At 38.4% G+C, this 26,882-nt stretch overlaps 1 protein-coding gene and 1 long non-coding RNA gene across 3 annotated transcripts in view; one reads left to right on the top strand and one right to left on the bottom strand.

Annotated features, from left to right (window-relative positions):
- Positions 1-26,882, top strand: part of LOC147377059 (uncharacterized) — a 44,036-nt gene that overhangs the window by 15,997 nt on the left and 1,157 nt on the right. Inside the window, exons 2-4 of one of the 2 annotated variants that reach the window (XR_015161307.1) lie at positions 17,628-17,738; positions 19,029-19,069; positions 19,183-19,362. This is a non-coding gene — a long non-coding RNA (uncharacterized LOC147377059). Of the gene's footprint in view, positions 1-17,627; positions 17,739-19,028; positions 19,070-19,182; positions 19,363-26,882 lie in introns of those variants that run through there. The other variant, XR_015161306.1, reaches the window with a different exon arrangement.
- The window catches only part of HSD17B7 (hydroxysteroid 17-beta dehydrogenase 7), a 29,907-nt gene continuing 19,083 nt past the window's right edge, over positions 16,059-26,882 (bottom strand). The window contains exons 8-9 of the mRNA XM_086393832.1: positions 22,563-22,661; positions 16,059-17,381 (exon numbers count right to left, since the gene is read on the bottom strand). Of these exons, the coding sequence (XP_086249958.1) occupies positions 17,280-17,381; positions 22,563-22,661 (201 nt within the window). The 3' untranslated portion in view covers positions 16,059-17,279. The remainder of the gene's footprint in view (positions 17,382-22,562; positions 22,662-26,882) is intronic.

Raw genomic sequence — 26,882 nt, 5'->3', positions numbered from 1 at the left:
GGAAGATCCACTGGAGAAGGAAATGACAACCCACTCCAGTATTCTGGCCTGGGAAATCCCATGGACAGAGAAGCCTGGTGGGCTACCGTGGGGTCGCAATAGTTGGACATAACTTAGCAACTAAACCACCACCACCATCTCTGACTGGTCACTTGATATTTTCTCATCAATTTCTACCCTGAAGTTTAAAATCTAGTTTTGATGCCTTTCATGTGACTGAACTATGTTGTAGATGGCCAAAAATAAAGTGAGTTAACGTTGTGTTTTGTCACTAAAACGTGTTCAAATCTTTGCGACTCTATGGACTGTAGCTAGCTCACCAGGTTCCTCTGTCCGTGGGATTTTCCAGGCAAGAATACTGGAGTGAGTTGCCATTTCCTTCTCCATGGGATCTTGTCAACCCAGGGGTCAAACCTTTATCTCCTGTGTTAGCAGGTGAATTCTTTACCACTGAGTCACCTGGCAAAACCCAAAGTTACAGTCTACCACTGGAAAGCTCGATGAGGGTGGGATTCAAACTCGCATGTGCAGAGCACGATGGGTTAGCAGTGTGTCACCTTAACCACTTGGCCACCTCATCAGCCCTTTATAAAAGAGAGCTTCCACATCTTGAAATCATATATAAGCCTCTGTGTCCCTGTCTTTTGAAGAAAAAGGCTTTGACTTTAGTTTCACGGGCTCCCTCTGAGTCTCAAAAGGCTGGCTCAAGAGTTAATGAGTAGAAAATGTGAAAAGGTAGAAATAAGGATAGCTGTTAGGCTGGCAAACTGGTAACAGTTTAGACTATAAACCAGCCACATAGCAGAATCACTGAACTCCCAGTTCCCTCAAAGACATGAAGTCCTGACATACATTCCTAAAGTTGCTTTATGGGAAGTAGAGCCCCACCAGATGAAAACTGCTGACTGTAGGTACATAATTGTGACTTTAGACCAGTTGAAACCAGAAAGTTGATGGTGCTTGAAAATTCATCTTTTTACCAACCAATCCAAGAATTATGCACAAGCTGATTATGTATACACTGCAGCCACCTCCCTTATACTGCCTTTAAGACTCCTTTCCTGAAAGCCTTCTGGGAGTCTGGATGTTTTCAGCATGAGTTGTCCATTCTAGTTGCTTGGTGCCCTGCAATATATGTTGTACCGTCCTTCACCACAACTGGTGTCAGTAGATTGGCTTTACTGCACATAGATGGTTGGACCCGAGTTTGGTTCAGTAATTTTTGGTGATCATGAAGGGACCTCTGTCCCAAGGGAGCACTTCATATGTGACACATCAGCCCCCAGCTGGTGGCAGCTTTCTGATTCTGTCCAGAGTTTTTGTCTTAGGAAATGTCCGGAGTGCTGGCCACTGACTGGGCATCATTGGCTCATGGCATGTTCAGTTCTGTGGTAAAGGAAATGAGGTCCTGGTCTTGGTCTGGTCTCATCTGTAAGATATCTCTGGTAAATGGTAAAACCTTGAGTGTGGTGATACAAGGGTATATCTTCCTTCTAGAATACCACGATTGGAGATTTTCCTTTTTGGAGTGAAAGGTGTAGAACTTAGTCATTTGGGTTTGAGGAGAATGCTGTGTTAACTGGATTTTCCACTCTGGGCTGAGGACTTCCTCGGCCATCTGGTACACCCTGAGCAGTGATTGGGAAAATCTCCTGTTAAGACTGAGGCTCATCTGGACCCTAGGCTGGTACAGTAAGTAGGAACACTTCCCTGTCACATTACGGAACTGCAACCCTGAGGCCGCTGAACACAGTTTATCCAGTCCTGGTTTGTTACTGGTAAATAGTACATTCCTAGAAAGAGAAAGGTTTTTTATTTAATACTGCATGGACACAATGTTCTTTAAACTCCAAATAAAAATGGCAAACCTGGACCTCATTTCCTTCATACTTTATTGAAGTATAGTTGATTTACAATGCTGTGTTAGTTTCTAAGGTATAGCAAAGTGAGGCAGTTAAATATAAATTATATAACTATACACATTCTTTTTTCTATTCTTTTCCATTATATTACCATGTATTGAATATAGTTCCCCATGCTATCTAGTAGGACCTTTTTATATATCTATTTCATACATAGTAGTTTGTATCTCTGGGTCTGGAAGATCTCCTGGAGAAGGACATGACAACCCACTCCAGTATTCTTGCCTGAGAAGTACTATGGACTGAGCAGACTGGCAGGCTACAGTCCATGGGGTTGCAAAGAGTCAGACATCCCTGAATGAATAAACAACAGTAACAGTTTGTATTAGCTAATCCAAATCTCCTGACTTATCCTTTCCTGGCCCTTTCCCTTTGGTAACCAGAAGTTTGTCTTCTATGTCTGTGTGGCTGTTTGTTTTATAAATAAATTCATTTGTATTGAAAGAGCTAATGATTAGGGAGGCCAGGGTCCCCCGAGCAGGAGGAGGAAATAAGCTGCAAGTGCCAGACTCTTGTTTTTTTTGGTTTGTTTTTTTTCTTTTCTCTACACAGGATTAAAGGAGGCTCCTTTGATCCTGTGTTGCCATGAAAACAGTTGGGTTCACCTGAAACTATTTCTCAAACCTTGAGTTGCTAATGGCTCGGCAAACAATACATCTTACTCAGGAAAATGTTCTTAAGCTACGTTAATAAAGTTATGCATTAGCTTGGAAATCTGCCTTTCTTCAAGACTCATGTCAATTGTTTATGGCCAGAGTTGACTCCCCTTCTGCCAATTCTATCTCAGAATGCATGTGGTAGGAGAGGAGCCTGGTGCAACTCTCAGTCTTGAGGGGTTTCTTTTTTTTTTTTTTTTTTTTTTTAATTTTATTTTATTTAACTTTACAATATTGTATTGGTTTTGCCATATGTCAAAATGAATCTGCCACAGGTATACATGTGTTCCCCATCCTGAACCCTCCTCCCTCCTCCCTCCCCATACCATCCCTCCGGGTCATCCCAGTGCACCAGCCCCAAGCATCCAGTATCGTGCATCGAACCTGGACTGGTGACTCGTTTCATATATGATATTATACATATTTCAATGCCATTCTCCCAAATCATCCCACCCTCTCCCTCTCCCACAGAGTCCAAAAGACTGTTCTATACATCAGTGTCTCTTTTGCTGTCTCATATACAGGGTTATTGTTACCATCTTTCTAAATTCCACATATATGCATTAGTATACTGTATTGGTGTTTTTCTTTCTGGCTTACTTCACTCTGTATAATAGGCTCCAGTTTCATCCACCTCATTAGAACTGATTCAAATGTATTCTTTTTCATGGCTGCGTAATACTCCATTGTGTATATGTACCACAGCTTGCTTATCCATTCATCTGCTGATGGACATCTAGGTTGCTTCCATGTCCTGGCTATTATAAACAGTGCTGAGATGAACATTGGGGTACACGTGTCTCTTTCAATTCTGGTTTCCTCAGTGTGTATGCCCAGCAGTGGGATTGCTGGGTCATAAGGCAGTTTTATTTCCAGTTTTTTAAGGAATCTCCACACTGTTCTCCATAGTGGCTGTACTAGTTTGCATTCCCACCAACAGTGTAAGAGGGTTTCCTTTCCTCCACACCCTCTCCAACATTTATTGCCTGTAGACTTTTGGATTGCAGCCATTCTGACTGGTGTGAAATGGTACCTCATAGTGGTTTTGAGTTGCATTTCTCTGATAATGAGTGATGTTGAGCATCTTTTCATGTGTTTGTTAGCCATCTGTATATCTTCTTTGGAGAAATGTCTGTTTAGTCCTTTGGCCCATTTTTTTATTGGGTCCTTTATTTTTCTAGAATTGAGCTGTAGGAGTTGCTTGTATATTTTTGAGATTAGTTGTTTGTCTGTTGCTTCATTTTGCTATTATTTTCTCCTATTCTGAAGGCTGTCTTTTCACCTTGCTTATAGTTTCCTTTGTTGTGCAGAAGCTTTTACGTTTAATTAGGTCCCATTTGTTTATTTTTGCTTTTATTTCCAATATTCTGGGAGGTGGGTCATAGAGGATCCTGCTGTGATGTATGTCGGAGAGTGTCTTGCCTATGTTCTCCTCTAGGAGTTTTATAGTTTCTGGTCTTACATTTAGATCTTTAATCCATTTTGAGTTTATTTTTGTATATGGTGTTAGAAAGTGTTCTAGTTTCATTCTTTTACAAGTGGTTGACCAGTTTTCCCAGCACCACTTGTTAAAGAGATTGTCTTTAATCCATTGTATATTCTTGCCTCCTTTGTCAAAGATAAGGTGTCCATATGTGCGTGGATTTATCTCTGGGCTTTCTATTTTGTTCCATTGATCTATATTTCTGTCTTTGTGCCAGTACCATACTGTCTTGATGACTGTGGCTTTGTAGTAGAGCCTGAAGTCAGGCAGGTTGATTCCTCCAGTTCCATTCTTCTTTCTCAAGATAGCTTTGGCTATTCGAGGTTTTTTGTGTTTCCATACAAATTGTGAAAGTATTTGTTCTAGCTCTGTGAAGAATACCGTTGGTAGCTTGATAGGGATTGTACTGAATCTATAAATTGCTTTGGGTAGTATACTCATTTTCACTATATTGATTCTTCCAATCCATGAACATGGTATATTTCTCCATCTATTAGTGTCCTCTTTGATTTCTTTCACCAGTGTTTTATAGTTTTCTATATATAGGTCTTTAGTTTCTTTAGGTAGATATATTCCTAAGTATTTTATTCTTTTTGTTGCAATGGTGAATGGAATTGTTTCCTTAATTTCTCTTTCTATTTTCTCATTATTAGTGTATAGGAATGCAAGAGATTTCTGTGTGTTGATTTTATATCCTGCAACTTTACTATATTCATTGTTTAGTTTTGAGGGGTTTCTTTTATCTATGATTAGCAGCTTGCTATGGAGAAGGCAATGGCACTCCACTCCAGTATTCTTGCCTGGAGAATCCCATGGACGGAGGAGCCTGGTAGGCTGCAGTCTATGGGGTCCCTACTAGTCAGACATGACGGAGCGACTTCACTTTCAGTTTTCACTTTCACGCTTTGGAGAAGGAAATGGCAACCCACTCCAGTGTTCTTGCCTGGAGAATCCCAGGGATGGGGGAGCCTGGTGGGCTGCCGTCTATGGGGTCGCACAGAGTCAGACACGACTGAAGCGACTTAGCAGCAGCAGCAGCTTGCTAACAAGTATATAATGCTTTACTAAAAACTAGCAAGGGGGCACTCTTTCTGTCCCCTTCTGATGTCTATGTCAGAAGATTTCTGTATCCCTTTACACTTTAGTAAAAGTTTGCTACACAAAAGTTTTATGTGTAGCATACTACTACTCAAGTCTGAGTGATCAAGCATTATCTCTGGTCCCAATCAAAATCCTCTCCTCTAGAGGCCAAGAGTCCCAGATCCATTCACAGCTCATGGCAGTAACCTTTCAGTATCATATTTTATATTGCACATATAAGTGATATTATATGATATTTGTCTTTTTCTGACTTATATGATAATCTCTAGGTCCATATGCTGCTGCTGCTGCTGCTGCTGCTAAGTCGCTTCAGTCGTGTCCAACTCTGTGCGACCCCATAGACAGCAGCCCACCAGGCTCCTCCGTCCCTGGGATTCTCCAGGCAAGAACACTGGAGTGGGTTGCCATTTCCTTCTCCAATGCATGAAAGTGAGAAGTGAAAGTGAAGTCGGTCAGTCGTGTCTGACTTGTAGCGACCCCATGGACTGCAGCCCACCAGGCTCCTCCATCCATGGGATTTTCCAGGCAAGAGTACTGGAGTGGGGTGCCATTGCCTTCTCCACTAGGTGCATATATGTTACTGCAAATGTCATTACTTCATTCTTGTTTTAATGCGTGAATAGTATGCCATGTGTGTATATGTCTGTATGTATATTTGTGTGTATACTGTACCTTTATCCATTCATTTAACAATGGACATTTAGGTGGTTTCCATATCCTGGCTACTGTAAATAGTACTGCAGTGAACATTGGGGTACATGTATCTCTTTGAATGAGATTTTTTTGTCTTTTCCAGATACATACCCAGGCATGGGTTTGCTGAATCATATGCTAATTCTATCATTAGCTCTTTAAGAAACCTCCATATTGTTTTCCATAGTGGCTGCCAATTTATTGATAAATTTACCAATTTATTGATAAATTTTCACCAACAGTGTAGGAGGGTTCCCTTTTCTTCATACGCTCCACAGCAATTATAATTTGTAGACTTTTAATGATGGCCATTCTGACTAGGGCTTCCCTGGTAGCTCAGCTGGTAAAGAATTTGCCTATAATGCAGGGGACCTGGTTTGATCCCTAGGTTGGGAAGATCCCCTGGAGGAGGGCATGGCAACCCACTCCAGTGTTCTTGCCTGGAGAATCCCCATGGAGAGAAGAGCCTGGTGGGCTATAGTCCATGGGGTCACAGAGTCGGACATGACTAACTAAGCACACATTCTGACTAGTGGGAATTGGTACATCATTGTAGTTTTTATTTTCATTTCTATAATAATTACCAATGTTGATCATCTTTTCACGTGCCTATTCTTCCCTAGTGGTTCAGTGGTAAAGAACCTGCCTGCCAATACAAGAGATGAAGGTTTGATCCCTGGGTCTGGAAGATCCCCTGGAGAAGGAAATTGCAACCCACTCCAGTATTCTTGCCTGGAAAATCCCATGGATAGAGGAACCTGGCAGGCTACAGTCCATGGGGTCACAAGGAGTTGGACAGGACTGAGCAACTAAACAACAAATTCATCATCTGTATGTTTTCTTTGGAGAAATATCTACTTAGGTGGTCTTCCCTTTTTTTTTTTTTTTTTAAATTAGGTTGTTTGCTTTTTCTCGTTGTAACTGAGTTGTCTGAGCTTTTTATATTTTGGAAATTAAGCCCTTGTCAGATGCATCATTTACAAATATTTTCTTATGGTTTCCTTTTCTGTGCAAAAGTTTATGTCTTACAAGTCCCATGTGTCAATTTTTGCTTTCCACTACTTTGGGAGATGAGCTGAAGAAAATAACTGCTACGATTTATGTCAGAAACTGTTTTGTCTACATTCTCTTCTAGGAGTTTTATAGTGTTATGATATCTTACACACACAGCGTCCACAGGGCAGTGAGTGAGTTTCATTCATTAATATGTAGAAATTTGTCATTTAGTTGCAAATATTTTCTAATTTTCAATATTCCCTGACCAAGGAGTTTAAAAGTGGTAAAAGAGGTTTGTTAGGGTTTTTTTCCCTTTGTTTTGGTTACCTTCTTGTAAATGATCTATGGCCATCGTTTGAATAATACACATTCTTTAATACTTGTTGAGACTTACTTTGAGGTCTAGTTTTCTATAAGTTCATGAATTGTTATATATGAATTTGAATATATGTGGTTATCCAACTAGTGAGTTATAGATACATATTCATCAGATCAAGCTTATTAACTCTTCTTATCCTCCATATACTTACTATTTTTTGCATGATTAATAAAGCAATAAGTGATATCTATTAAAATTATCTATTAAACTTGTGGAATTTATCAATTTCTCCATGAAATTTATAATTCTGTAAACTGCTTTTTATATTTTAAGCATTAAATATACACATTAAATAATACCCTCACAGTGTTTTAACCTTGTCATTTAGTCCTTAAAAATGCTTTTGTATTTTATCTGGTATTAACATAACTAAACAAGCTTATTAACTTTTATTAATATTTGCCAAGCATATATTTTCTCATCCTTTTACTTTTGACCTTTACATAAATCATCATGTTATAGTAGTTGGCCATGTTAAAAAAATATTTAACCAGCTCTAGTAATTGCTTGTTTAACTAGCTTATTTATTCCATTTGTATTAATCTTGATCTATCTGAACATATGCATTTTTTTAATATTCTTTTTTTTTTAAAGTTGAGGTTATAGATGTATAGTATTGTTTCTGGTGCACAACATAGTGATTCATAACCTTTAGAGGTTTTATTTTATAGCTTTTATTTATAGCTATTATTAAATATTGTGATATTGTCCTGTACCTTATTTTATACATAGTAAATTGACTCTCTTAATCCCCTGACCCTACCATTGTTTCTCCTGATTGGTAACCTCTAGCTTGTTCTCTATCTGTGAGCCTCTTTCAGTATAGTCACTATTTATTTTGAGTCCACATAATAGTGATATCATATAGTATTTGTCTTTATGACTTAGCAAAATACCCTCAGAGTCCATCCATGTTGTTACAGAGACAGAATTTCATTTTTTGAAGACAATAGTATCCCGTTGTGTATATAACCACATCTTCTTTATCCATTCATCTATTGATGGACACTTAGGTTACTTCAGTATTTTGGCAGCTGTAAATAATGCATCTATGAACATGAGGGGTGAATGTATCTTTTTGAATTAGTGTTATGGGTTTATTTTTTAGATATTTACTAAGGAATAGAAATCCTGTATCATTAGATTTTTGAGAGCATTTGAGGATATATTAAACCTAATTTGGGGATTTTCATTCATCTATTTTTTCTTAGTACCATAATCAGCTTCTTCCCCTTTCTAATTTATTATATTTTTGGATGGCTTGGGTATTCTTTTTTCTTTATACCTCTATTGGTATGGAAATTGTATATTTTATTTCTCTATAGTAACATTACCATTAAAAATGCAGTAAGTACATCAGATAGTTAATGTCTAAAGGGACTATGATTTGTTTTCCATTTTAGGGAAATTGGATGAAATGACTCAAAATATGTAGAACTAACCTACTGACATACCATAAATGACTTGAAATCAGAATTTAGTTCATGTTTAAAATCCCCTTTTGGGTACTTAGTGTGGAACAGAATTAAATAATAGGTCATATTGATAGCACATACATTATGATGTGTGCACACATATATTAGGATATAATCTCACAATTCTGCAAGGTAAGCATCAATATTTCTTAAAATTAAATTGAGGTATAAATTGAAGCAACATACCCAAAGTCATGAGTTTGACTCAATGTCTGCCTAGTCCCAGAGCCATGCTCCTCCCTCCAAACCCTCCCACCTAGCCTGATGTTGCTCCAGTGTGATGACTCAACAATTTAGAAAACAGAGTAGGAAAAGTGGCCACGATGGCACAATAGAAAAGACCCTGAGCTCACCTCCTCTCATGAGCACACCAAAATTACAACTATCAGCAGAACAACCATCAGTGACAAAGATAGGACCTACCAGAAAAGGTCTTCTGCAATTAAAGACACAGAGAAGGAATCACAATGAGAGAGGTAGGAGAGGTGGATTTACAATATATTGAAATCACATGTGACACCTGGGTGGATGACCCACAAGTTGGAGGATTATATTGCAGAGGTTCTCCCACAGGAGTAAGAGTTCTGAGACCCATGTCAGGCTCTCCAGCCCAGGATTCTGGCACTGGCAAGATGAGCTCCCAGAGCATTTGGCTTTGTAGGCCACCAGGGTTTAACTGCAGAAGCCCCATGGGACTGGGGGAAATACACACATCACTTTTAGAGGGCACACACAAAATCCAGTGTACACTGGGGCCTAGGACAAAAGCAGTAACTTAATAGGAGCCTGAGCCAGACTTGCCTGCTGGTCTTGGAGAGTTCTGGTGAGGCAGGGGGCAGCTGCAGTTCACCCTAGGAAAAGACACTGGTGGAAGCCATACTGAGGACCATGCAGGCACATTAACAATCCTGGCATCTTGGACCATTAATGCCAAGAGCTGGCCCCCATCCAATAGCCTGTAGATTCCAGTGCTGGGACACCTCAGACAAAAGAACTTAAATGGGCAGGGACACAGTCCCACCCATTAGGAGACAGGCAGTGTAAAGGCTAAAGAGTCCACAGCAAAAATCAGGTGTAAATATATATCAAAAACAGTAATCATGAGGGAAGGAGAATACAAATGCAAGGTATTTAAAATGCCTTTGAAATTAACATATCAACAACTTAAACAATCATATAGAGAGAAACTGCTAACTAAAACCTCATAACTAGAAACCTAAAATCTATAATATATATACAAGTCAAAAAAACGAATCTAAATATAATACAAACACAAAAGGAAAAAAGATCTACAAAAACAAACCCAAACCAATGAACAAAATGGAAATAAGGACATTGATATTGATAATCACCTTAAATGTAAATAGACTAAATGTTCCAACCAAAAGACACAAACTGGCTGAATGCATACAAAACCAAGATCTGTAGATATACTGCCTACAAGAGACTCACTTCAAATCTAGAGACTCAAAGTGATGGGATGGGAAAAGCTATTCCATGCAAATGTAAATCAAAGGAAAGCTGGTGTAGCAATACTCATATCAGACAAAATAGATTTTAACATGAAGATTGTTAGAAGAGACATAGATGGACATTACATAATCATCAAGGGATCAATCCAAGAAGACATAACAATTATAAATATATATGCAGCATATTAGCATATTCAAAAGCAGAGACATTACTTTGCCAACAAAGGTCTGTCTAGTCAAGGCTATGGTTTTTCCAGTCGTCATGCATGGATGTGAGAGTTGGACTGTGAAGAAGGCTGAGCACTGAAGAATTGATGCTTTTGAACTGCGGTGTTGGAGAAGACTCTTGAGAGTCCCTTGGACTGCAAGGAGATCCAACCAGTCCATTCTGAAGGAGATCAGTCCTGGGTGTGCTTTGGAAGGAATGATGTTAAGGCTGAAACTCCAGTACTTTGGCCACCTCATACAAAGAGTTGACTCATTGGAAAAGACTCTGATGCTGGGAGGGATTGGGGGCAGGAGGAGAAGGGGACGACAGAGGATGAGATGGCTGGATGGCATCACTGACTCGATGGATCTGAGTTTGAGTGAACTCCGGAAGTTGGTGGTGGACAGGGAGGCCTGGCATGCTGCGATTCATGGGGTCACAAAGAGTCGGACACGACTGAGCAACTGAACTGATGCATCATACACACACACACATACACACACATATACACACACTCCCTCACATAAAAAAGTGAAAATCACTCAGTTGTGTCCGATTCTTGCAACCCCATGGACTATACAGTCCATGGAATTCTCCAGGCCAGAATACTGGAGTGGGTAGCCTTTCCCTTCTCCAGGGGATCTTTCCAACCCAGGGATAGAATCTAGGTCTCCTGCATTACAGGTGAATTCTGTAAAAAATATATATATTTACATATAGGTTTCTTTTTATTTATATATATATACACATATATATATGTGTGTGTATATATATAGGTCCTTCTAGGACTCTCTAATGTGAACATTAATGCACTTGATGTTGTTCCAGAAGGCTCTTAAACTGTTCTCATTTCTTTTCATTCTTTTTCTGTTCAGTGGTAATGCACCTTAATATATAAAGCAAATATTATATATGAAAAGAGAAATTTACAGTAAGACAAAATAGGGGCCTTTAACACGTCACTTGCATCAATAGACAGACCATCCAGACAGAAAATCAATAAAGAAATATAGGCCTTAAATGATATATTAGGCCAAAGAACTTAATTGATATTTATAGAGCATTCCAACAGAAAGCAGCAGAATACACTTTCTTTTCAAGTGCACATGGCACTTTCTCCAGCATAGATCACACTAGGCCACAAAGCAATCCTTGGTAAATTTTAAAACAATTGAAATATCAAGCATTTTTTCTAACCACAACACTATGATGCTAGAAATGAACAAGAGGAAAAAAAAAACCTACAAAAAAACCCAGACCACATGGTGGCTTAACAATGTGCTACCAAACAACCAATAGGTTACTGAAGAAATCAAACAGGAAATCAAAAATACTTAGAGATAAATGAAAATAGTACAATCCAAAACCTATGGCATGCAGCAAAAGAAGTTTTAGGAGGAAGTTTACAGTGAGATAATCTTGCCTCAAGAAATAAGAAAAATCTCAAACAACCTAATCTTACACCTAAAGCAACCAGAGAAAGAATAATAAGTAAAACCCAAAGTAAGTAGAAGGAAAAAAATCATGAAGATCAGAGCAGAAATATATGAAATAGAGACTAAAAAGCAATAGTTAACAACGAGTGAAACTAAAAGCTGGTTCTTTGAAAAGGTAAAACTGATAAACTGTTATCCAGAGTCATCAAGAGAAAAAGAGAAGGCCCAAATCAATAAAATTGGAATTAAAAAGGAGACATTACAATCAACAACACAGAATACAAATGGCCATAAGAGCTTACTATAAGCAACTATATGCCAATAAATGTACAGCCTAGAAGAAATGGACAGTCTTCAAAAGGTACACTCTCCCAAGACTCAACCAGGAAGAAATAGAAAATATGAAGAGATTAACTACCGGTAATGAAACTGAATCAGTAATTAAACTCCCAACAAACAAAAGCCTAAGACCAGACACTGTCACAAGTGAATTCTTCCAGTTATTTAGAGAAGAGGTTAGCTCCTGTCCCTCTGAAATTATTCCAGAAAATTGCAGGGAAACACTTCCAAACTCATTCTATGAGGCCACCATCACCCTGATGACAAGACCAGATAAAAATATCACAAAACAGAAAATCACAGACCAATATCACTGAAGAACATAAATGTAAAAATCCTAAACAAAATATAAACGAACTCAATTCAACAACACATTAAAAGGATCATATACCACACTCAACTGGGATTTATCCCAGGGATGCAAGGATTTTTCAATATCTGTAAGTCAATCAACATTATTAACATGATATACCATATTAATAAACTGAATAAAAACCATATAATTATCTCAATGGATGTATAAAAAGTTTTTGACAAAATGAAACATCCACTTTGAATAAGAAATCTCCAAGAAGTGAGCATAAAAGAAACATACTTCAACATAGTAAAGGCCATATATGACAAACCCACGGCTAACTAATGTTCAAAAGTGAATGCATTCCCTCTAAAATCAGGAATAAGACAAGTATGCTGACTCTCACCACTTTTATTCAAAATAGCTTTGGAAGTATTTGCCAATGACATGATACCACACATAGAAAATCCTAAAGATGCTGTGAGAGAACTACTACAACTCAATACAAACAATGTTAAAGTTGTAGGATACAAAGTTAATACACAGAAATCTGTTGCGTTGCTATACACTACCAATGAACTATCAGAAACATTAATTAAGGGGAAAAATCCCATTTACCATTGTATCAAAAGAATAAAATGCCTGGGAATAATCCTACCCCAAGGGGCAAAAAACCTGTACTTCAAAAACTCTAAGATGCTAATGAAAGAAATTGAGAGAGATGGAAAGATATACCATGTTCTTGGATTGAGGAATCAATATTGTTAAAATGACCATACATCTCAAGGCAACCTACAGATTCAATGCAACATCCATCAAATTACCAACAGTGTTTTCATAGAACAACAAAAAAAAATTTAATTTGTGTGGAAACACTAAAGGCCTGAATAGTCAAAACAAGTTTAAGAAAGAAGAGCAGAGCTGGATAAATCATGTTTCCTGACCTCAAACTAAACTTCAAAGCTACAGTCATCAAAACAGTATGTTACTGGCACAAAAGCAGACATTTAGCTCAAGGAAGAGGATAGAAAGCCCAGAAATAAAAGCACATTCTTATGGTCAATTAATCTATGTAAAGGAGGATAGACTATATAATGGAGAAAAGACAGTTTCTTCAATAACTACTGCTGTAAAACCTGGACAGCTATATGTAAAATAATGAAATTATAATGCCCTATACAAAAAAAAAAAAAAAAAAAAAAGTCTCAAAATGGATTAAAGACCTAAATGTAAGACTAGATACTATAAAACTCCCAGAGGAAAGCATAGGCAGAACACAGCAACATTTTTTTTTTTTTTGGATCCATCTTCTGAAAGTGTTTGTAGCTCAGTCATGGCTGATTCTTTGAGATCCCATTGACTGTGGTAGCTCAGCTGGTAAAGAATCCACCTGCAATGTAGGAGACCTGGGTTCGATCCCTGGCTTGGGAGGATCCCCTGGAGAAGGGAAAGGCTACCCACTCCAGTATTCTAGCCTGGAGAATTCCATGTCAATGGGGTCGCAAAGAGTCGGACATGACTGAGTGAATTTCACTTTCACTTTTGACTGTAGTCCTCCAGGCTCTTAAGTTCATGGAATTCTCCAGGCCAGAGTACTGGAGTGGGTAGCCATTTAATACTCCAGGAAATCTTCCTGACCCAGGGATTGAACCCAGGTCTCCTGCACACTGTAGACAGATTCTTTACCATTTGAGTCATGAGGGAAGCCCCAGAGTAAAGGAAATAAATCAATGCAAAAATAAACAAGTTTGGCCTAATTAAACTTAAAACCTAAAAGCTTAAAAGCAAAGGAAACCATCAACCAACCTATAGAAAATATTTAAAAATTGTGATTGACAAGGAGTTAATTTCCAATATATACAAATAGCTTATACAGTTCAATAGTAAAACAAAATCAAACACCCCAATCAAAAAATAGCATTTCTCCAAAGAAGACATATTGATGGCCAAAATGCATATGAAAAAAAAAAACTCACCATGGCTACTTATTCAGTTCAGTTCAGTTGCTCAGTCGTGTCCGACTTTTTGCAACGCCATGAATCGCAGCACGCCAGGCCTCCCTGTCCATCACCAACTCCCGGAGTTCACCCAGACTCATGTCCATCCAGTCAGTGATGCCATCCAGCCATCTCATCCTCTGTCGTCCCCTTCTCCTCCTGCCCCCAATCCCTCCCAGCATCAGAGTCTTTTCCAATGAGTCAACTCTTTGCATGAGGTGGCCAAAGTACTGGAGTTTCAGCTTTAGCATCGTTCCTTCCAAAGAAATCCCAGGGCTGACCTCCTTCAGAATGGACTGGTTGGATCTGCTTGCAGTCCAAGGGACTCTCAAGAGTCTTCTCCAACACCACAGTTCAAAAGCATCAATTCTTTGGTGCTCAGCCTTCTTCACAGTCCAACTCTCACATCCATACACGACCACAGGAAAAACCATAGCCTTGACTAGACGGACCTTTGTTTGCAAATCAAAACTACACTGAAGTATCACCTCACAGCGGTCAGAGTGGCCATCTTCAAAAATTGTACAAATAGTAAATCCTGGAGAGGGTGTGGAAAAAATGGAATCCTCCTATGCTATTAGTGGGAATGTAAACAGGGACAGCCACTATGGAGAAGAGTATGCAGGTTACTTAAAAAACTAAAAATAGTTACCATATGATCCAGCAATCCTAGGCTTCCCTGATAGCTCAGTGGGTACAGAATCCACCTGCAATGCAGGAGACATGGTTTGATTTCTGGGTTGGAAAGATCCCCTGGAGGAGGAAACGGCAACCGACTCCAATATTCTCACCTGAAAAACCCCACAGAGGAGCTGGTGGGTCCAGTCCACAGGGTTGCAAAGAGTTGGACATGACTGAGAGACTAAACACAACAGCAGCAATCCCACTCCTAGGCATACATCTGGAGGATGAGAACTAACTGGAAAAGATACATGCACCCCTATACTCACAGCAGCACAATTAGCCAAGACATCAAAGGCACCCAACGTCCCCTGACAGGTGAATGGATAAAGATGTGGTATATAAAAATGCTCAGCTACTCCTGAGCTCAGCTGACTACTACTCAGCCATTAAAAAGAATGAAATAATGCCATTTGCAGCAACATGGATGGACCTAGAGATTGTCATGAGTGAAATAAGTCAGACAGAGAAAGACAAATATCGCACGATAGCACTTATATGTGTAATCTAAAAATTTGATACAATGAACTTATTTAAAACATATAAATAGATTCACAGAGATAGAAAACAAACAGGGTTAAGTAAGGGGATAGCGGGGGAGGTGGATTTAAATGAGCAGTTTGAGAGTAACAGATACAAACTACAAATAAATAAAACAAGGATCTACTATATAGTACAGGGAACTATATTCAGTAACTTGTAACTATCTATGGTGGAAAAGAATCTGAAAAACTGAATATAACTGAATCACTTTGCTGTACACCTGGAAACACTGTAAATCAACTATACTTTAATTTTTTTAAAAAAATTCCAGAAACAGAGACCACTCTCAGTCAGATGGCATGTGCTCACTCAGTGCCTCACATAGTAATATTTCAATCATGACACCCTGGCTTATTAATCTCTAAAAAATATTGTGTAGTCATTGTTCTCAAAAAATGCTCTTTATTCATTCACATATATTACTGCATTTCATTCTCACTTCATATCCATGAACAGAGAATACAGGAAGATTCCACTTCACAGACAAAAAGCTTGAGATCCACAGTAAAGTACTTCTTCCCAATTAACAGTGAGTAAACAGAAGAATGAAAACCAGCTCTGTGCTTTCAGCTCTCTAACTTCACCCTTCTTTTTCAAAGAGAATGGAGAGTGGTCAGCTCTCATCTTCATATATGTTTAAAGTTATTAAAAATATCTTTAGCAACAAACTTAGAGAAAGAATAACCAAAATTCCACACTTTAAAACATATAGACATTATATTTACATGTAATTTTTCATATTAACTCATTAAAAATATTACTCTAATATTCCAGATGTTGGTTGAAACACCTAGGCATTTTAGCATTTTGTCTTGACATCATGCAAACTAGTCCTAACCACTTTCGACCACTACTAATACTAAGAGACATTCCACCAGTAATTATTCAATTGAAAAATCTGAGTAAATTCATTGAAACAATTTGAGTAAATCATTTTTGGTGCAGGATTACATCCGCTAAAATATGTCATGAAAACAAGTTGGTCAGTAATAAATTTGTAAACTGTGGTGAAGGTCAGGCCCACTATTAACATGGACTATCTCAGTATCAATAAAAGATACTTTGAAAATACAGGGAAAATAATTCAAGTGGCCCAAATACATATACTTTTGTTACTATGATGATTAATTACATGGGCATCTGTATTAGGATTTTTAAATGCGGCATGTGGAGGAAGAAATAAGGTACAAGACCTAGGAAAACTACTTGTGAAGAACAAGGCTAAGACTGCTACTCAGAGAATGAGTAATACGTCCTCCTTCTGGGGCAGGTGAAAAGGAGAATCAGTATGTGTCTGTGTCATAATTATTCAAGTCAATACCTCATCCCATGAAATAGAGCTTGTGCTCTTGTTAGCAGAGCAAACAGGTACTCAGTTGGGTGACTCTAGCTCGACTCTGATGTGACATCATTCTTAAAGACTGATAAACTAACAGACATTCTTTTCTCACATGCACACACAAACATAATTGTAGAGGTGATTCTGCAATGAAGAGACCAGCAGAAATCACTTTTTACCACAAATGCACATGGTCCAACTCAGGAGAAACCCACACACTCCAGAACCCACAAAAGGCACAGTATGTTTCAGAGAGCATCATTTTCAGTTCTGGTTATTGGTTTTTTGAATGGTGACCCTAATCTCCTTTTCAAGTTTCAGTAGCTTTTGGTAAAATTTTTCAGCAGTGTCTTCATCTAGGTCCATCTGGAAAAGAAGCGAGATAGGCGTGACTAGAAAGGAAAAATAAACAGTATTTGAATAAAAGGATTCCATTTAAATAACAGGTAAGATAATCCAAAAAAGGCCCAGAAGGAAAGCTGTGGTGGAAGCCATGTGGGGAATGTTAGGAATCTCAACATTTTGTTTTTAATTACAACTGATACTTACCTCCTAGTAAGTAACTTCTTCAATAAAAGAGCTCTGATCTTAGCTGAACTCACTGCCCTGCAGATGAAAGACTAAGTCTCCAGCCTTCACTGAAGCTAATGGTACCATGGACTAAATTCTGGCCAATGAGATATAAGTGGAAGTGTGCGGTACTACCCAGGACTCTCTTTAAAGGTAATGAGGCACCCCTTTCTTTCTCCCTTCTTCACACTGCTCTCCTGAACCATAAGGATGAGGACCATACCTCAGGGATGGCAGAGGGAACCTGGATACCTGACAATCTGCCAAGCTGCCAGGCCAGCCCAAAGCTGCCATTCTCCAAACTGCTTTACATGCAAGAAATATTAGCTTTTATCTTGTTTTATCCACTTTACTTTACATTCTTCTGTTTTATGTAGAAAATTAATTTTAACTGATACATTGTATGCAAAGCAAACTTCCAGCCCCCAAAGCTAAAAGGCTACAAATTAAAGAAAACTTTAAAACCTTTTGGAAAAACATTTACATTCAATCATGTTAGCATTTTTTTCATGTTGTAACTGGAAGAGGAATTACAGCTCTCTTTAATTCAACCCAATCTTTAAACAGCAGAAAGCTGACTTACTAAAATTAATCGAAGGTTAAAAACAGTCTGCGATGCATTTCCAAGAAATGCTAATACAGTCCTTTGGTTTATGGAATTAAACATTTTATCCCCTTGGTAAATCAGCCACTCCTTTGACATCAATAGATGTAAATTCAAACAAATTCTGAGGACCTGAAAGTAAGCTTATTTGTTTACAATAGAGTTCCCAAGACGGCTTCCCAGGTGGTACTAGTGGTAAAGAACATGCCTGCCAATGCAGAAGACGCAAGAGACGCTGGTTCGATCCCTGGGTCAGGAAGATCCCCTGGAGAAGGAAATGGCAACCCACTCCAGTATTCCTGCCTGGAGAATCCCATGGGCAGAGGAGCCTGGCAGGCTACAGTCCATGGGGTCTCAAAGAGTTGGACATGACTGAAGCAACAGAGCACATAGCACAGAGTTCCCAAAGAATTTCTTGGGATGTTGTTATGCATTCTTAAATTTTAAAAGGAAACGAAAACATCATACAGTCAAGAGCAACTTAGAAACAGCAGGATGAAACATGTCAGGCATATTTCCTAACTGTATCAACTTCTCAAAGCCTTTGCTAGCATAATGTGCCTAGTGCAGGTCTCTGAAAGAGGGGGGATATAATATGAAGCATTTCTCAGACTTACTTGGATGACAAATTGCTTTTTGCAAATCTTAAGGAACTAGTATCTCACAGAATATAGTTTGGAATACACTGGAGGTTCTTAGGTTCATTTTCAGTAAACATATACTATGGGAAGTGGAGAGCATGGTTCCCTTTAGAACTCAAGCTACTGACATATAGACAAGGTCACTGTCAATTATGACTCTGCCTTAGCTAACTTATTTGCTTCAATCCAATTTTCCAGCAAATTTGGAAAACTCAACTGTGGCCACAGGACTGGAAAAGGTCAGTTTTCATCCCAATCCCAAAGAAAGGCAATGCCAAAGAATGTTCAAATTGCGCACAATTGCACTCATCTTACACACTAGCAAAGTAATGCTCAAAATTCTCCAAGGCAGGTTTCAACAGTGTGTGAAACGTGAACTTTCAGATGTTCAAGCTGGTTTTAGAAAAGGCAGAGGAACCAGAGATCAAATTGTCAACATCCACTGGATCATCGAAAAAGCAAGCGGGTTCCAGAAAAACATCTATTTCTGCTTTATTGACTATGCCAAACAAAGGCTTTAACTGTGTGGATCACAACAAACTGTGGAAAATTCTTAAAGAGATGGAAATACCAGACAACCTGACCTGCCTCCTGAGAAATCTGTATGCAGGTCAAGAAGCAACAGTTGGAACTGGACATGGAACAATAGATTGGTTCCAAATAGAAAAAGGAGTATGTCAAGGCTGTATACTGTCACCATGCTTATTTAACTTATATGCAGAGTACATCATGAGAAATGCTGGACTGGATGAAGCACAAACCAGAATCAAAATTGCCAGGAGAAATATAAGTAACCTCAGATATGCAGATGATACCACCCTTATGGCAGAAAGCGAAGAACTAAAGAGCCTCTTGATGAAAGTGAAAGAGGAGTGAAAAAGTTGGCTTAAAACTCAACATTGGAAGTAAGCCAGAAAGAAAAACACCAATACAGTATACTAACACATATATATGGAATTTAGAAAGATGGTAATGATAACCCTGTATGCGAGAGAGCAAAAGAGACACAGATGTATAGAACAGTCTTTGGACTCTGTGGGAGAGGGAGAGAGTGGGATGATTTGGGAGAATGGCATTGAAACATGTATAATATCATGTATGAAATGAATCGCCAGTCCAGGTTTGATGCATGATACTGAATGCTTGGGACTGGTGCACCGAAACGGCTCAGAAGGATGGTACGGGGAGGGAGGTGGGAAGGGGGTTCAGGATGGGGAACACATGTATACCCGTGGTGGATTCATGTTGATGTATGGCAAAACAAATACAATATTGTAAAGTAATTAGCCTCCAATTAAAATAAATACATTTATATTAAAAAAAAACCCTCAACATTGAGAAAATTAGATCATGGCATCTGGTCCCATCACTTTGTGTCAAATAGATGGAGAAACAATGGAAACAGTGACAGACTTTATTTTCTTGGGTTCCAAAATCACTGCAGATGGTGACTGCAGCCATGAAATTAAAAGACGCTTGCTCCTTGAAAGAAAAGGTATGACCAACATAGACAGCATATTAAAAAGCAGAGACATTACTTTGCCAACAAAGGTCCATCTAGTCAAAGCTTTGGTTTTTCCAATAGTCATGTATGGATGTGAGAGTTGGACTATAAAGAAAGCTGAGCACCAAAGAACTGATGCCTTTGAACTGTGGTATTGGAGAAGACTCTTGAGAGTCCCTTGGACTGCAAGGAGATCAAACCATCCATCCTAAAGGAAATCAGTGCTGAATATTCATTGGAAAGACTGATGCTAAAGCTGAAACTCTGAAATTTTGACCACCTGATGTGAAGAACTGACACATTTGAAAAGATTCTGATGCTGAGAATGATTGAAGGCAGGAGGAGAAGGGAATGACAGAGGATGAGATGGTTGGATAGCATCATCAACTCAATGGACATGAGTTTGAGTAAGCTCTGGAAGTTGATGATGGACAGGGAAGCCTGGCATACTGCAGTCCATGGGGTTGCAAAGAGCTGGACACGACTGAGTGACTGAACTGAACTGAATTTTATTTTATGCCATTGCCTCCTCACAATAAGCTAGGCAGTGAAAAATGGGAGGCTGAAATAAACCTTACTCATGACAAAAATATAACAATTGATCCTTATGGGGTCACAATAATTTTTTTCATTTTCTACTATGTAAATGTGTTTAATTTCATTTTAGATAACAGGGTCTACAAAACACAGCACCCATTTTTCCAAACTAGGTCCCCTGCCTCTTCAAATACCGAACTATTAAAGCTAATAATTGTCATAAGTGGAACACAAAGGGAAGCTAACTTCACTTAGTAAGATGCTTTATATTTCATTCAACTTGTATCACATTTCTTGAGCGCGTGCCATGTGCAAGGGAACTTGCAAGGAAGGCAGGTGTGATCCCCCTCTTCACAGAGCTTACCCTTGGAGCAAAGAGCCCACTGCTGTATGAGTTCTATCCAGAACTGGCATTCAGTTCAGTTCAGTTCAGTTACTCAGTAGTGTCCGACTCTTTGCGACCCCATGAATCATAGCACGCCAGGCTTCCCTGTCCATCACCAACTCCCGGAGCTCACTCAAACTCATCAATTCGGTGATGCCATCCAGCCACCTCATCCTCTGGCGTCCCCTTCTCCTCCTTCCCCCAATCCCTCCCAGCATCAGAGTCTTTTCCAATGAGTCAACTCTTGGCATGAGGTGGCCAAAGTACTGGAGTTTCAGCTTTAGCATCATTCCTTCCAAAGAAATCCCAGGGCTGATCTCCTTCAGAATGGACTGGCTGGATCTCCTTGCAGTCCAAGGGACTCTCAAGAGTCTTCTCCAACACCACAATTCAAAAGCATCAATTCTTCGGCGCTCGGCTTTCTTCACAGTCCAACTCTCACGTTCATACATGACTGCTGGAAAAACCACAGCCTTGACTAGATGGACCTTTGTTGGCAAAGTAATGTTTCTGCCTTTTTATATGCTATCTGGGTTGGTCATAACTTTCCTTCCAAAGAGTAAGCATCTTTTAATTTCATGGCTGCAATCACCATCTACAGTGATTTTGGAGCCCCCAAAAATAAAGTCTGACCCTGTTTCCACTGTTTCCCCATCTATTTCCCATAAGTGATGGGACCAGATGCCATGATCTTAGTTTTCTGAATGTTGAGTTTTAAGCCAACCTTTTCATTTTCCTCTTTCACTTTCATCAAGAGGCTTTTGAGTTCCTCTTCACTTTCTGCCATAAGGGTGGTGTCATCTGCGTATCTGAGGTTATTGATATTTCTCCCTGCAGTCTTGATTCCAGCTTGTGTTTCTTCCAGCCCAGCATTTCTCATGATGTACTCTGCATATAAGTTAAATAAGCAGGGTGACAATATACAGCCTTGACGTACTCCTTTTCCTATTTCGAACCAGTCTGTTGTTCCATGTCCAGTTCTAACTTGCTTCCTGACCTGCATAGGAGGTCAAAAAAATCTAGCATGGAAGCACCTGACTCAATGTAAAAGGTCACATAAAAGCTGAGATCTTAAGAATAAATCGTAGTAATGAATCAGAAAAAAGACAGATAAGAGCAGTTGAGGTGTAGAAAAGGTGTGTCAAGCTGAAAGGCAGGAAAAAGCAGAAAGAAATGAAAATAGGCCAGTGTGATGGCAGAGAGGGGAGACCCACAGAAGAGAAGCTGGATAGCTGGCAGCATGGTTGGGAACCCAGGGACCAGCCCACCATCAACCTCTTCAATGAAACAAAGCAAAGAGAGTCACCTTTTTGGACGTCACATAATTGCTTCCAAAGCCAGTGGTGGCACTCAGATATTTCACCAGAGGATTGAGAGACTCGGGCTTTTGGTGGAAAAGCCAGACCTGGAAAGGAAGAGGGTGTCAATGACTCTTCTCTTCTGCCCAAAGTGAGTGAGGCTGGAGGGGATTTTTAATCAGCACTTCAGAGAGCCCCAGACAAATTCTGACAACCCTCCTGAATAGCATCAGCTAATTGTGATGCTGGCATGAACCACAACTATAATTTATAGGAAGAAAGTAGAACAGCCCGCTTAATAGTATCCTTTGAAAATTTTTATAAAGTTCCCATATTTAACTGACTTTTCCCTTAATCTTCAAATTAAAGCTCAGGACATGTGAACTGGAGCTCACTCCGAGAGGATATTCAACTGACACCACAGCAAAGTACAGGTCACTGATGTAATATTTAGTTTTATTAATAGATGACTATGTACATGTACAACAATCAAAAGATGTACATGGTAGTCAAAACTCTTCCTCCCTTTCAGTTTTCTAGCCACCCAGTTCTCTCTGGAAGCAAGCACTCATGTTAGTATTCTGTATATTCTTCCAAAGAAAATGTATTTGGTTAAAAAAACAAATACATCCATTTCTCTTAGGCAAATGGAAGCAAAATATACACTATTCCACGCTTTACATTTTTCACTTGAACAACAGGCCTTGTAGATACTTTCAAACCAGTACATGAAAATTTCAGTCTCTTTCAAAGTCACAACCTTCTATGGATGTGCCATAATTTACATAAAGTTTCCAACTGATACAGAGGTTTTTGCCAGGTTTTGCTATTACAAACATCACTGTGATGAATGATGACTAAATTATTCTATGTAAGTTTGAGGATATCTTATTTATCTTATCTAATACCAAAGATGGAATTGCTAGGTTTAAAGGTATGCGTATTTATCATATTGCATAATATTGCCAAAGCCCTTGACAGAGGCTGTATCAGTCTACTCTCTCCAGCAGTGTGGCAGAGTGCTCATTTCCCTACGCCCCTGCCAATATAGCATCAATATATTAAACTTTCTAATCTTTGCTAATCAGAGGTGAAAGTTTTTCATTATAGTTTTAATTTGCATTTCTCTTCATATAAGATTAGGCATTTCTTCATATGATTACAAGTTTCAAAACTCTGTTCATGTCCTCTGCCCATTGTTCCAATAGGTTGTTTTCCTTGATTTGTTGACGTTCCTTTAACAATTAAGAAAATTTAGTAATTTTAGTAAATTACTAGTAAATTTAGTAAATTTTAGTAAAATTTAGTAAATAATTTCCAGTTAATCAAAATTGTAGTTTTGATTTACATTTCTCTGATAATGAGCGATGTTGAGCATCTTTTCATGTGTTTGTTAGCCATCTGTATGTCCCCTTTGGAGAAATGTCTATTTAGGTCTTTTTCCCACTTTTTGATTGTTTTCCTAGTATTGAGTTGTATGAGCTGCTTGTTTATTTTGGAAATTAACCCTTTGCCAGTTGTTTCATTTGCTATTATTTTCTCCCACTCTGAGGGGTGTATTTCACCTTGCTTACAGTTTCCTTTGCTGTGCAAAAGCTTTTAAGTTTAATCAGGTCCCACTTGTTTGCTTTTGTTTTTATTTCCATTACTCTAGGAGGCAGGTCATAGAGGATCTTGCTTTGATTTATGTCATCGAGTGTTCTGCCTGTTTTCCTCTATGGGTTTTATAGTTTCTGGTCCTACATTTAGGTCTTTAATCCATTTTGAGATTATCTTTGTGTATGGTGTTAGGAAGTGTTCTAACTTCATTCTTTGACATGTAGCTGTCCAGGCTTCCCAGCACCATGTACTGAAGAGGCTGTCTTTGCCCTCTTGTATATTCTTGCCTCCTTTGTCAAAAATAAGGTACCCACTGGGTTTATTTCTGGGCTTTCTATCTTGTTCCATTGGTCTATATTTCTGTTTTTGTGCCAGTACCATACTGTCTTGATGACTGTAGCTTTGTAGTATAATATGAAGTCAGGAAGGTTGATTCCTCCAGCTCCATTTTTCTTTCTCAAGACTGCTTTGGCTATTCAGGGTCTTCTGTGTTTCCATATGAGTTGTGAAATTTTTTGTTCTAGTTCTGTGAAAAATGCCACTGGTAATTTGATAGGGATCACATTGAATCTGTAGGTCGCATTTGGTAGTATAGTCATTTTCACAATATTGCTTCTTCCTACCCAGGAACATGGAATATCTCTTCATCTGTTTATGTCATTTTTGATTTCTTTCATCAGTATCTTATGATTTTCACCAGCTAGAATGGCCATCATCAAAAAAGTCTACAGACAATAAATGTTGGAGAGGGTGTGGAGAAAAGGGAACGCTCTTGCACTGTTGGTGAGAATGTAAGTTGATACAGCCACTAAGGAAGACGGTATGGAGGTTCCTTAAAAAACTAAGAATAAAACCACCATATGACCCAGCAATCCCACTCTTAAACATTTACCCTGAGGAAACCCTGAGGAGGAAAAAGACACATGTATCCCATTGTTCACTGCAGCACTATTTGCAATAGCTAGAACATGGAAGCAACCTAGATGCTCATCAACAAATGAATGGATAAAGAAGCTGTAGTACATATACACATGGAATATTACTCAGACATAAACAGGAATGCATTTGAGTCAGTTCTGATGAGGTGGATGAACCTAGAAACTATTATACACACTGAAGTGAGTCAGAAAGAGAAAGATAAATATCATATTCTAATGCACATATACAGAATCTAGAAAAATGGTTCTGAAGAATTTATTTACAGGGCAGCAATAAAGAAACAGACATAGAGAATAGATTTATGGACACAGAGGGAAGGAAAGGGTTTGATGTATGGAAAGAGTTACATGGAAACTTATATTACCATATGTAAAATAGATAGCCAATGGGGATTTGCTGTATGGCTCAGGAAACTCAAACAGGGGCTCTGTATCAACCTAGAGGGGTGGGATGGGGAGGAAGATGGGAGGCAGGTTCAAAAGGGAGGGGATATATGTATACCTATTGCTGATTCATGCTTGACAGAAAACAACAAAATTCTGTAAAGCAATTATCCTTCAATAAAAAAAACTTTTTAAAAAGCAAGTGCTTTGTAAGCGTAGGTGAAAGAGGGCCACATATTTTGTTCTTTGCTTACACGAGGCCTCAAAATCTTTTTTTTTCCATATTTTATTGTATTTTTTATTGAAACATAATGGCTTTAAAATAGTGTGTTAGTTTCTGCTGTACAATGAAGTGAGAAGTTAATCAGTTATATGCTTATCAAGTTCTAATGCTTTAGTTAAACTCCAAAAACTTTTTTGTACTGTTTTGTTTTTAACAGGATTTTATAATGTGAGCCAAGCATTTTATGGGAATGACCAATGCAGAAAATAAAATAAACTATATAGTCTTATCTTTGTGATAAAAAAAAAAGAAAAGAAAATTTAACCTTTATCTATGTTATGGGTAGCAGGTATTTTTCTTCCATTTTGTGGCAAATCTTTTGAGTATCTATATAGTGAGAATTTTAGTCATGTATTTTTTTTTAATTTATTTAATCAAATTTTTCAGTTTTCTAGAGTTCCTGGGAATAGTTAAGCCTCTGCACTCTTAAATTATTTTAAAATGTCCCCATATTTTTTCCAAGTAACTATACATTCTTACTTTTATACATAAATCTTATAGTTTACCTAGAATTTTATTTGACTATAAAGTATGTAGAAAAGATCCTATTCTATTTTTTGGCAGCATTTGTTGAATAAACCATCTTTACCCTCACTGATTTTCTGCATCATTATAATATATCAAACACCTATATGCTTTGGGCCTATCCTAAACTTTCTATTTTATTCCATTGAGCTGTCAGTTCACATGCCAACACTACATTATTTTCATTAAGATGGTTTTCTTTAAAATCTTACATGCTGAAATACACAAAATCCTTTACAATAAGCCTTCTCTCATTTACTCCTGTAATTCCTATTTTACAGCTAATAATAAAAGGCTTAGGCAAGTAAAAAATGTGCCCAAGAGTTCACAGTCAGAAACAGGAGAACTGGAATTTGAACAGAATTACTATAATTCTACAGTCCACATTCCTAACTACTGTATTCTAGGCCACTCAAGCTCAGCCCATTTAAGGAGATAAAATTTATTCAACCAAAGGTTGAAGAGATTCTTGCTACACATGTGATGTGCTCAAACCCTCATCTGTATCTGCAGCATATATAATCATCACTAAGTGGTAATGACATCCTACTCATCCATGCTGAAGGAAATTACACCAGGTCACAAACTTTTTGAACATG

This window comes from Bos grunniens, chromosome 3, assembly GCF_055505025.1.
Source record: "Bos grunniens cultivar Pamir isolate PY7600 chromosome 3, Bosgru_T2T1.0, whole genome shotgun sequence".
Classification (NCBI taxonomy): Eukaryota; Metazoa; Chordata; class Mammalia; order Artiodactyla; family Bovidae; genus Bos; species Bos grunniens.
Note: the sequence above shows the minus strand (reverse complement) of the source record. Positions and strands in the feature narration are given on the sequence as shown.